Raw genomic sequence first — 12411 nt, forward strand, 5'->3', positions numbered from 1 at the left:
ACCAAATCCATAGCAAAAAATAGAATACAACATCCAAAGATGTTATAGAAATCTGGTTGTATTTTAGAAAATTTCCCAATGCATTTTGAATGTACAGCTCTTTATCAAGGCTAGTTCCCCTTTTGCAACTCCTTCTAGAACAAATGAGATCTCTTTCTTCACTTTCTTTTGGTAAGTCATCTACTGGACTTGGACATTCTAGTTATTGTATATTATTTAAAATTACCCTCAGGTATCAGAGTAACACAGCAGCTGATGTTCTGAACACCATAACAAATATTCAGCCAAAAGAAAGTGGAGGTGGAGTAGGAGAAACTCGAGAAGCCATTGTCTATCGATTAGCTGAAGATATGCTTGAGAAACTTCCTCCTGATTATGTACCCCATGAGGTGATTGTTTTATATTTCTTATGAGAGCTTTCCTAAAATCACAGACATGAAAATATTAACTCATTGTAGCAGACCCAAGGGACAGTTGTGGCTTCTGGTTGGTCTGGAAGTTGCATTTGGCACTGTGAAAAACACTGAATAGCTAGAAATGTAGGGTTGCCAGCTCTGGGTTGGAAAATACCTGGAGATTTTGGGGGTGGATTCTGAGGAGGGCAGGGTTTGATGAGGGGAGGGACTTCAGTGGGATATAATACCATAGAATTCACCTTTTAAAGTGGCCATTTTCTCCAGGTGAACTGATCTCTGCCACCTGGAGATCAGTTGTAATAGCGAGAGATCTCCAGCCACCACCTGGAGGCTGGCAGCCCTATAGAAATGGCATTCATTTATGCATGTTACACAGCAAAAATCTTAATGGCTGTAAATGTAAAGGGGAAGCTGTGAACAGGAGGTCGTAATGGAGGGAAACTTTTTAGAGTTCTAAAAAGCAAAAGTCTCATAGTTTACATTGAAATAAAGTCTTTTGAATAAGAATGGGCAGGTGCTAAGTTTATTCTAGGTCCGGATAATCTAGCAAAGTGGGGCACATCTTTGTCCTTTCCTGATCTTCAGTTTTGGTTAAGTTTTTCTTAGAAACAGAGGCATTTTTCTTGAGAGAATCCATCAATCAGGAAACACATAAGTAGTATCATGATATCATAATATTTAGCAGTCAGTCAGATTTAGGTATCTGATGACATCATGAAGACTGAGGCGGTGTTTCCTGCCTACACTCTGAATGGGAAAACATCTTTGATCTTTTTTCATAGTGTCCCAATCAGTTGCCAAAAATTAGGGGAGGTGAAGTTTTTGTAAAACACCCCCTCATTTCAGCTCATGCCTAAAGGAATCCTCTGGTGTTGCATAAAAGGAAAATTACACCTCCTTTATGATGTTAGAACAGAAATTTGGCTGGATGTACATCTAATAGCTGAACCTTAAGGAAAAATTATTAGCTAATCAATTTCCAATGAAAATGGTTCCCTTGATGCCATATATCACATCAAAGGTCATGTGTATCCCCAGATTATAGTAACTTCAGACAACTGTACTTATTAGTGAATAATTCTCTTTTTATAGTCAAGATGCTTCAAACATTTGGCATGCATTCTGCCAATGAAAAATTCAGTGGCTTCTTCAAGGGCAATGAAAAACAATGAAAAAAGCAAATTATAAGATTCTCCCACAAGCAATTTGAAAGAATAAAAGTGATAACAAAGTTGTATTTTGTTCATCCTGAAAAAAAATCTGGAAAGGATTTATTAAATTCAACATATAGCTGCAGAACTTCTTAAAAATTAATAGGAGTGTGCATTGACCACAATGAACAGATTACCAATCTTTTAAGTAAAACATGAGAACACAATAATTGCATTTTCTTCTCACTAACTAGCTAGTCATTCCCTTATATATCTGCTCATAGATGATCATAAAATCTACTGATTGAGGATGCAGTCCACTCAGGACTGTTTCTAAGGACTCCCCATTGAAATAAAAAGAGGCAGTGCAGGATAAGAGCTTTGTGTACTGCACTAGTAATAGCCCTTTTGCCTAAAATCAGAATCATTTGATTCTCGGTTTGTATTAAAGCATCCAATTATTGTTCTGACTTGTTTCTTGACTTAATTTGCTATTGTGTGTGTGTGTGTGTAAAGTGCCTTCAAGTCACAGCTGACTTATGGCGACCCCTTTTGGGGTTTTTGTGGCAAGAGACTAACAGAGGTGGTTTGCCAGTGCCTTCCTCTGCACAGCAACCCTGGTATTCCTTGGTGGTCTCCCATCCAAATACTAACCAGGGCTGACCCTGCTTATCCTCTGAGATCTGACGATATCAGGCTAGCCTGGGCCATCCAGGTCAGGGCAATTTGCTATTTTACTTCACAATAATTGTCCGTCCTTACTCTCACGATTTCCCACCCTGTGCACGTAACATAGCCTGACATAACCTTTTGCATAAACACATATTGGGATAGAAATGTACATCTTGGCTTTTGATGTGTGTCTCTGTCTTGGTGCCACTTTGGTACTGCAGTCTCCTGCACATTAATTTGGAAGTCTTGTTCAGCTGACCTGTTCATGAGCAAGTACACTTGGCTCTATCTTCAGTTCCATTTATGGTGAATTTTCCAGGTTGGCTGAGTTGGCCTGTTCTGTGGATACTTTTAATCTTTGCACCAGACCAGTCCCCTTTCCATAACTTCCCACCAGGACTTACATTACTTTGCTCCACCTCTTCCTTACGTTGGGCTACCAGGTTCCCCCTCTCACTGCTTGTCTTTCACCCTCCAAGAATAATGCTGATTGTTCTACCTCAGTGAGCATCTAATTGCTGACTGCATCTACCACAGTCAGCATCTAAACACTGATTCTTCTACCTCAGCATCTAATTGTCTATGACACTAGACCTCAGGATAGGTGGGCTTGTTTTTCTAGTGAACAGGCTGGCTATGATTGCCAGGATATTTTTATTTGTCTCAGTTGGGGTCCATGAGTTGCACTGTATTTGAATCACATGCAGTGGAGTGGCAAGAGAGGGGTAATACCTCGGTGATAGAAAACATGCACATGTTCGCAGATCCAGACACAGGAATCTGTAGTTAAAGAAGTAGAAGGGTTTTGAAAGACACCAGATTGAGGCTCTGGGCACCTGCTGCCAAGTCACAGTAGACAATATCAGGCTAGATAGACCAGTGGTCTGATCCATATATTGCAGCTGAGTTTCCATGCATTTCCCTTGCAGACATTAATATGCAAATAACTCATGCTTGTTGGAATATCTGACTTGCATTTATTTATTTACTTCATTTATAACTCTACTTTGTCCCCAATGGAGACCCAAAACCACTTACATCCTTCTCCTTCATTTTATCCTCACAACAACTCTGGAAGATAGGTTGGGCCAGTGTTTCCCAATGTGGGCAGTACCACCCCCTGGGGGGCAGTAGGAATATCTTGGGGGGGGCTCTAAGAGGCAAGAGGGCATCAGGGGGGCGCTAGAGGTGGGCCCTTCAACTGTGTTGTTCACTAATTTACAATAGATCACGCTATGGCACCATGCTGGCAAATTTGGTGGAAATTATCAGAATTTCCCCCCATACTTTGAATAGCTGGTACCACCGGATCAAGTTCATCAGTTTTGTTGATATAAATTTCAACTAAAAAGTTTTAGTTTGATTTTGAAAAGATGTGCAATTAATTGTTAGTGTTTTGAAATTTTATTGTTATTATCTTCTTTAGTGAGTCATGCAAATCTCTATTTTGAATAATACTTTTTACAGGATAGGGTAGGGGGCGCTGGGGTTGAGTTTGTGGAACCAAGGGGGCGGTGGCTCGAAAAGTTTGGGAACCACTGGGTCACCTGGCAAGCTTCCATGGTAAAGTGGGGATTAGAACCTAAATCTCCCAGATCTTAGTCCAGCACTCTAACACCTACATCATGCTGGTCGTGGTATTAGTCCAGCTGGAGCCAGTGGCTTCAATCCATACTAGATGTTTTCATGGGCCACAAGAAGTGTAATTTTTCTGCTTCCCCCCTCACAGCCCCCTGAAATGTCCCCCCCATCCTGTTCTTGGGGGAGAAGTGAGCTCTGACTCACAAAAGCTCATGCTTTGCCTTTAAAGTGCTACTGGACTTCTGTTTGATTTTGGTCGTATTAGAGCCATTTATTAAGCTACAGGGACTGGCAGAACCTGTGTTGTGAGTAAGTAAGTAAGATGACAGTAAGATGACTTGCTAGCAATGAAATACTTTATTAGCTTTTTGAATTGGTAAGGGTTTTTCCTTAATCATAAATAGGAAGTCAGCTATTTTTCCAAGTATGAAATGTAAGTATTTTGCTAGTGCTATTCCAAATGCCTTATTGACCAACTTGCTTTCTCATTTAGGTTAAAGCTCGCTTAATTAAAATGGGACATCTCAGTTCTATGAATATTTTTCTTCGCCAAGAAATTGACCGAATGCAAAAAGTTATCAAAATAGTTCGGAATAGTCTCAGTGATCTTAAATTAGCCATTGAAGGAACTATTATTATGAGTGAGGTAACCAAGCACTTCATTGTTACGTACAATTACTGAGATGTACACATTTTTTTCATTCATTTTATTTTTAAAAATAGTGATTCAGTTTTGTTAAACTTTGCTCTTAAAGCCACTGATTTTGGTTAGTCTGTTCCTTTCTTCACTAATTTCTGTACGTAACTTTATTTATGGGGTGTGCAAAACTAAATTGTGTCCTCTTCTGCACCTTACCTCACTGGCCTCCATTTTGTTCAGCATTTTTTTTCAAAGCCAGATTTCCTTCTGGAACTGGAATTGTGTTGGAAGAAAATATTCTGAGAACATCAGGAGGTAGAGAGGTAAGATGCAGGAAGGGGGCAGGATTTACAGTGCAATCCTAAACATCACTATAACCTTCTAAGTCTATTGAAAGCAATGGTATAACTCTGTGTAGGAGTCCACTGTTAGTTCCTTTCATACTCTATTATTGTTTGAACGCGGCATCACCCTGTGCTTTAGATGTAAATAAGAGGTCACTTGAATAACCGCACATGGATCTCCCTCCACATCACATCTCTTTTGGTGCTTACTTTAATTAACTAAAAAAAAGTTGCCCATCTTTAGGTTGTCCCTATCAGGGTTAATAGTTGCTCAAGAGTAAGGCGAGAACAGTGCAAGAGTAATAATGGCGGTGGTGAAAAGTGTCATCAAGTCACAGCCGACTTGTGTCGATTCCTCATGGGGTTTTCAAGGCAAGCGATGTTCAGAGGTGGTTTGCCTCTGCAAGAGTAATAGTAGCGCAGGAAAAAAGATTTAACCCTCTGTTATGTATGCATGTCTGTATATGTGATTGAATCAAGGGAAACAAGTTCCTTGTAATTGCAATGCGGGGGGGAAGCACCCTGTGGAGCTTGAAGTTCCCCAGGGCTCCTGAACTGTATGCTCCCATTGGCTACTGGGGTTCCCCCCCCCCAATCATGGACTTGTGGGGGAGTGGCCGCAAGCGGCCAAGCAGGCATATAAGCAGGGGTCCGGTCACTGTAGTTCAGTTCAGTTCAGTTTTTGTTCTCACAATAAAGCCGTCGCTGTTGGAACTCCGTCTCCATCCCACGTGGACTTAACACCCTCCCTGCTACACCTCCTTGACCATGAAGGAAAATTAAAGACACCAAGAGCTCTCTCACATTTCATCTGGTTTGACTCTGTCAAACTGGTTACAGTGCAATTGCACTTATCTTTTGAGAGGATTATTCCTGCCTGGAGTGTGTGTGTGTGTGTGCAATTAAAATGTTTGCCTCTCTCACTGCCCCAAACTGCAGAGATGCTGTATATTGCCAGGAAAGAAGGAACAAGTATAACATTTGCCTCTATCCTCTCTGAGACTTTAGTGCTACCTGGGTTTACCAGGGTGCATCAAAAATGTTTGTCTCTGCCTTTTCACCCCAGTGGTAACACCGTCTGTTGCTTGGGAAGGGAAATATAACATTTGGCTGTATCAACCCTTCCAAGTCTGTAGCACTTCCTGTACGCCAAGGTGTGCAAGCATATCTGAAATCAGAATGGAGGTGGAAAATGTTAAGTCTGCATGGGGAGGACACACGAGGTCGAGATGGAGTTCCAACAGCAACACGTTTATTGTGAACAGAACAGAACTAGAGAACACAGTGAACCGGCCCTGCTTATATGCCCCCCTGGCCGCCCGCAGCCACTCCCCCCTAATCCGTGATAGGGGGGAACAACCCCCGGGGTTGCCAATGGCGTGTGCCAGCTTAGGGCCAATGACGCGTGCAGGTTTAGGAGCCTTCGTCGGGGACTCAAGCTCCTAGGTTTTCCCCTGCTTACCGACCTAACTGTATACATACATAACAGAAAATGCCATCAAGTCACAGCTGATTTATGGCAACCTCGTAGGGGTTTCAAGGCAAGAGATGTTCGGAGGTGGTTTGCCATTGCCTGCCTCCGCGTGAGCTGAGAGAGTTCTGGGAGAACTGTGATTGGCCCAAGGTCACCCAGCAGGCTTTATGTGGAGGGCTGGGGAATAGAACCCGGTTCTCCAGATTAGAGTCTGCCATTCTTAACCACTACACCACGCTGGCTAGATCAGAACAGAACTAGATTAAAACATCAGAGAACAGAATAGCTCAAGGGAAAAGGAGACACTGCTTACACTGAGCAAAGCCCTCCCATAGCCCCTGAACAATCAATGTGATTGGGCAAGTCAATGTTCACAAATATTACCACCTGTAGTTATTTTTTCAGATTAGATTAGGTTTAACAAGTATATGGGGGCTTTTTGGTTCACTTTTTGATTATTGTCTGAATGCACATCTCTAATGACTACTCATTTTCAAACTGAGACATCTCAAGTCATCAGCTACTTTACATATTTTGATTTCTTCAGAACTTAAGAGATGCACTTGATAACATGTATGATGCTCGAATTCCTCAACTTTGGAAGCGTGTGTCTTGGGATTCCTCCACACTTGGATTCTGGTTTACTGAACTATTGGAGAGAAACAACCAGTTTCGAACCTGGATTTTTGAAGGCAGGCCACATGTATTTTGGATGACTGGATTTTTTAATCCTCAAGGTCAGTGTACGGAGGGCCATATGTATTATACATGGTCCTATATTTAACTACAGTTTGAATTATTCAACTACTACATTTACTGTACATGAGTTTTATAGTGAACAGGAGGGTGGAATCATGCAGAGGGGTGATTCAAAAAAGTTTAGAGGCTATTTTTTTCAATTCTACAATGAAAGAATTTGCACTTGTCATATAAGGTAAGAACTGTTCATATTTTCCATTAAATTAATGTAAAAGGGCATTTCCGTTTATTTCCTTGTCTGATCATCTAAATAGATATGTGCCCCTTGAGACATGTAAATAAAAGAAGGCTACGTAGTCCTTTCTAAATTACAAGTGGCAAAGACTGGATAAATGACTTTCACTGTGGTGTTTAATTTTTTCATTAAAAAAAGAAAATGATGTTGCCAAGAAACATTTCAATTTTTTTGGTGTGCTAATGTCAACAGATTTTGACATCTGTTAACAACACAAATCTTATCAGGGGCTTATGCTATTGCATTACAGTGCTAGTGGCCCATCCTGAACATAAATTCCAAAACAGTTCAGAAGCTTATGCTTATATATGGTTTGGATGTAAAGTCATACCTTGGCCATCTTTATAGAACCGTTCATCCTTTTGCAGCAGCCAGTTTCTCTCCACCAATGGAGTTTTGCAGGTGAAAGGATAAGCAACGGGAATGGTATTTACTATCAGGTAGAAAAACTCAAGAAGAAAAGACCATGAAACATAATAAATCATCTCCCCCTTTCAGTGGCTGAATGACCACTCTGTATGTAGTGTGCTGAAGTTATAAGTGCTACCACCTAAATTTTAAGAAAACCAATTTGCTTCAAGGAAAGTAAAAATAAAAGCTTTTGCTGAAGTATACTTCCATAAAGAATGGTGTGTCATCTGTGGGCTTAAGATGGGAAGCACTGGGAATGTCCAGATATAAAATACAATCCAGACCAATAACAACCATAACTCTTTAGCCCAAAGGTGACTCCCTCATAACTTGGACAGCACTGTTTTTTGTTGATTACACTTCCCAGTTGATCAAATCCTTAATATTCACTGCAACTCTGGATAGGGCTAGTATTAATTCATAAATAAATAGCAACAGCTAAGTCTGCAGCCCTACTTTTCTTATTTGTGTCATTTCCCCTTTTTTATTGCATAAGCTTCTGTCATGAATTTATTCCAGTAAACTTATTATAGCTTCACAGTGGGTAGCCGTGTTAGTCTGTCTGCAGTAGTAGAAAAGAGCAAGAGTCCAGTAGCACCTCAAAGACTAACAAAAATATTTTCTGGCAGGGTATGAGCTTTCGTGAGCTACAGCTCACTTCTTCAGATACAGCTAGAATGTGAATCCATCTGTCTTTAAGTAGAGGAGAGTGAATTCAGACAAGCATTAGTATGTAAATGTTAACAGTATGTAAATGTGAATAGCAGGCGTGATGGGATTAGGTGTGGTATGCAGAAGAGTCTGTGATGTCCAGGGGAGAGATGGGTGTGGAGAAATCAGCATTGGTAATGAGCCATGAATGCAAGGTCTTTATTCAGCCCAGGTAAATGCATTGTCTTTAGTTTGAATATCAACTGTAATTCAGCAGTTTCTCTTTCCAATCTCCCTTTGAAATTCCTTTGTAAGAGAACTGCTGCTCTTAAATCTGCAACAGAATGTCCTGGAAGGTTGAAATGTTCTCCCACTGGTTTTTGAATATTGTGGTTTCTGATGTCAGACTTATGTCCATTTAATCTTTGTCTAAGAGACTGACCTGTTTGTCCAATGTAGATTGTGGAAGGGCATTGCTGGCATGTGATGGCATAAATCACATTAGAAGATGAGCAGGAGTATGAACCTGAGATAGTATGGCTGACATTGGTGGGTTCAAAGATGATGTTCCTAGAATCTACATGAGGGCAAAGTTGGCACCTTGGTTTGTTGCAGGCCTTGGTGCCAGAGTCCATGTTCCTGTTAAGTAGTTTATCATCATGGGTGAGAAGTTGTTTTAGGTTAGCCGGCTGTCTGTAAGCAAGAAAGGGCATCCCTGGCCGGCTAACCTAAAACAACAGATGGAGCATTATTATTTACCTGCTTTCTTCTTTCACTGACTTTGCAGGTTTTCTCACAGCTATGAGGCAAGAAGTGACTCGAGCACACAAAGGGTGGGCTTTGGATACAGTCACAATTCATAATGAAGTGCTGAAACAAATCAGAGAAGAGATCACAGCAGGCCCTGCGGTACGTGTGGAACATATGTATATATATATATTTATATAGGCATTGATTTGACAACAAATCACACTTCAGCATTTAAAACCTGAATCTGTAATTATCATAAAGAATAAATAGGTATTGCATTTCTTTGCATTTAAGAAAGGACAATTGCTTGCATCCAGCAGAAGAGCTCACAGAAGGGCCTTCCCTCGACATCCTGTTGTTTATCCTGAAAATCCTTTCTGAAGGTTGAGGGAGTCTCATGAACAAGCTCATACTGTTGGTTGGTCCCCCTAGTTCTCAAAGAGGATTTTCAGGTCAAGCAACAGGCTCCAGGAAGTTTAAGGCAGGGAAAGACCTGCTCTATGAACTCCTTCTGTAATTTTTTTATGATGGGTCCCACTCAATAATTTTCTCATTTATAGTGATGGCAAAGTGTGAAATAAATTAGTGGAGACTTCTGTATTGTGCTTTAATAGCCCACTGGCCCTCATGTTTATGCATACAGCACTATGTACATACATACACAAAGGATAAGGGCAGGACCAGTGGGCACAGTCCTGTTCCTCTCTTCACATGTTCAGTGTAGCCATGATCAAATATTTGAAAAGGGCTATTGTCTCGTTTTCTTGTAGAGAATTGAATTTGAGTAATTGACATTTATCATATTACAGAATCGTTGGGTTGGCAATTGACTAAAAATTAGTGAAAGTCTACACCAAAAGCACTTTTCTTTGTGTATGCCATGATTGTGGTACAATGTATATTTATACTTAGGGAGAGAGAATGTGAATTATTTTGTCTCATTTTGAAGAACTCAATATCTGAACATTTCTCATTCTAACTTACTGCAATGTCAAAAACTTTATAAGATCAAATTTCCTTATGATTTCAAATGTTGCTAATTATAACTTGTTGTATATTGAAAAGACTAACAGTACAATCCTAAACAGAGTTACATCTTTCTAGATCCACTGAAGTCAATGAGGTTAGGGTTGCACTGCAAGTTACCCAATCATGTCATAATTTTAAAGAACAGATACTTTTCTGTGCATTAATAAACATACTTTTTTTTCTTTACAGGAAGGTGTATATATTTATGGATTGTACTTGGATGGAGCTGGGTGGGACAGACGAAATAATAAACTCACTGAATCTACAGCAAAGATTCTTTTTACGGTACTCCCGGTTGTGCATATATTTGCAATTAATACGACTGGCCCAAGAGATCCCAAACTCTATGTTTGCCCAATTTACAAGAAGCCAAGGAGAACCGATTTGACCTACATCACTGCAATATACCTAAGGACAACTGTGTCTCCAGATCATTGGATACTGAGAGGAGTGGCCCTCCTGTGTGACGTCAAATAAATCCTCATCCTTAGATGACTATAAAACTCTTTAAAATATGAGATATTGATAAAAATATATGTTTGACTTGTTTCCTTTTATTAGTTAGCTGTTCTTTTCCCTCTTGAATTGCAATGGTGTTATTGCTCTAATAATTCTGCCATGTACATTAATGCTTTGATAGTCTGTCTTTTGTCAAGTGTAATAAATCTTTCTGTTTAAATGGAAAATTAAGTTCTGATTTCGTCCTCCCTTTCCATTAGGGGTGAACGCCACCAATTCCTGCCTGGACCTGTGAGTCCACGTCACTAACCAGTTGTGCTGGAGTACTTAGATTTAATGGCCCAGTCATTGGGGCTAAATTGGCTTATGTCTAGGTACTCTGTTTTAACTGGATTGTGAATCAAGCTGCCTGTCAAAAACTATGGAATACATATAAATCTTGAAAGTAGTTCAAAACCGTGAATTACAGATGGGTATTTTTCTTCTTGATGAACAGTGCAAGCTGTAACACCCTAGTTCCTGAGCTAGTTCAGCCCATTCAAGCCAAGTCAATCCAGGTGAGAATATACTGCTTTAAATTTTGTGGATTACGGGCAATATAAGCAGGACAATAATTCCTGCTGGAACCTATTTTACTGCAGAGTTATATGTTCAACATTTCACGCATAAAGCTCTTTCAGGCAAAACAATTTTTTCAGATGAATTTACAGAAGATCAAAAACTTACAGAAGTTAAACCAGTAAAAGATGTTTGATAGTCAACAAAAAAAAATCTCTATTTGATAAAGGACACTGTGAGTACCTGCTCATGCACTGAGTATCTCATTGATAGTTTCTGAAGCCAGACAGCATAGGCAAGTATTTAAAGGGCATTATGAATACTTGTAGAGATAAGCCACTCAGTTGTCTTGTGGCCTGTTTGGCTATGCTCTATAGTCGTTTTGCTGATGCATATTGTAAAAAAAGTGGTCTGAGACATCCAGAATGGAAAGCAATCTGTTTTGTGTTTTAGCGCTACCATAGGCAAGGTTTGTACAATTATTTCTGCTACATTTCTCACCCTGTCGACTTAAGTGTTCCCCGAAGTCATGGACTCCAGTTCTTATGATACCATTGTTCTGACTGATGCATCAGTGAGCGCAATTGATATTGAAAAAGAACCCAGCCAAGATATGATACCCAGTAAACCAAAACGGTTAGTATAAGGCAAACTGATACTATATAATCAGCAGGACAGTCATTCTACTACCACAGGAATTAGAGCCCCTTAACTGCCCATGTGTATTCATCTTCAAATTTTCAGGTTGGTCTCTCTGTTCTAGTTGGCAGAGAAAAAAGTAATTGCAGTGCCTACATTATGCACTCTGCAGCAGTTGCACAGAAATCAGTTGGCTTACACTGGAGTAACTTTGCATAGGATTTCACTGTTAAGCTTATTTCATGCACACACCAATATTTTTATGCAAGGTAAAGACTTTCTCCCATCTGGCCTCCATTTTGCCTCCAGGCATCTGCACTCTCATGATATAATTCATTAATATATGGAAAAGGTATTGCCATATTGCACTCTGGAGAATCCGTCTTTTTAACTGCCTCACAGCTACAAAACAGGATGCACTTGAGGCTGCTGCTCTTCTGCTAATACCAGCCTCCCTGCTAGTGTCCCTCTTAATGCAATGAATTCCAGTCCATATAGAAGTTGTACTCCAACCAGGACCCAATGGGAAATATAAGCAATGAGGTACAAACAAGTGTGCCTATTTAGGGCTGTGCATTCGGTAAAACCCAAACTGGATAAAGCCGAATAAATGCCATTTCAGCTTTTCCGAATTCGAGTTTT

General features: G+C 40.2%; 2 protein-coding genes across 2 annotated transcripts in view; both read left to right on the top strand.

Moving 5' to 3' along the window:
* The window catches only part of DNAH8 (dynein axonemal heavy chain 8), a 158727-nt gene extending 148048 nt beyond the window's left edge, over positions 1-10679 (top strand). The window contains exons 85-89 of the mRNA XM_056853358.1: positions 233-389; positions 4314-4466; positions 6826-7015; positions 9122-9243; positions 10303-10679. Coding sequence (XP_056709336.1) covers positions 233-389; positions 4314-4466; positions 6826-7015; positions 9122-9243; positions 10303-10590 — 910 coding nt within the window. The 3' untranslated portion in view covers positions 10591-10679. The remainder of the gene's footprint in view (positions 1-232; positions 390-4313; positions 4467-6825; positions 7016-9121; positions 9244-10302) is intronic.
* A 980-nt stretch (positions 10680-11659) lies between these two features.
* GLP1R (glucagon like peptide 1 receptor) overlaps positions 11660-12411 on the top strand; it is a 133703-nt gene continuing 132951 nt past the window's right edge. Inside the window, exon 1 of the mRNA XM_056853359.1 lies at positions 11660-11766. Within this exon, the coding sequence (XP_056709337.1) occupies positions 11660-11766 (107 nt within the window). The remainder of the gene's footprint in view (positions 11767-12411) is intronic.

This window comes from Euleptes europaea, chromosome 7, assembly GCF_029931775.1.
Source record: "Euleptes europaea isolate rEulEur1 chromosome 7, rEulEur1.hap1, whole genome shotgun sequence".
NCBI classification, from domain to species: Eukaryota; Metazoa; Chordata; class Lepidosauria; order Squamata; family Sphaerodactylidae; genus Euleptes; species Euleptes europaea.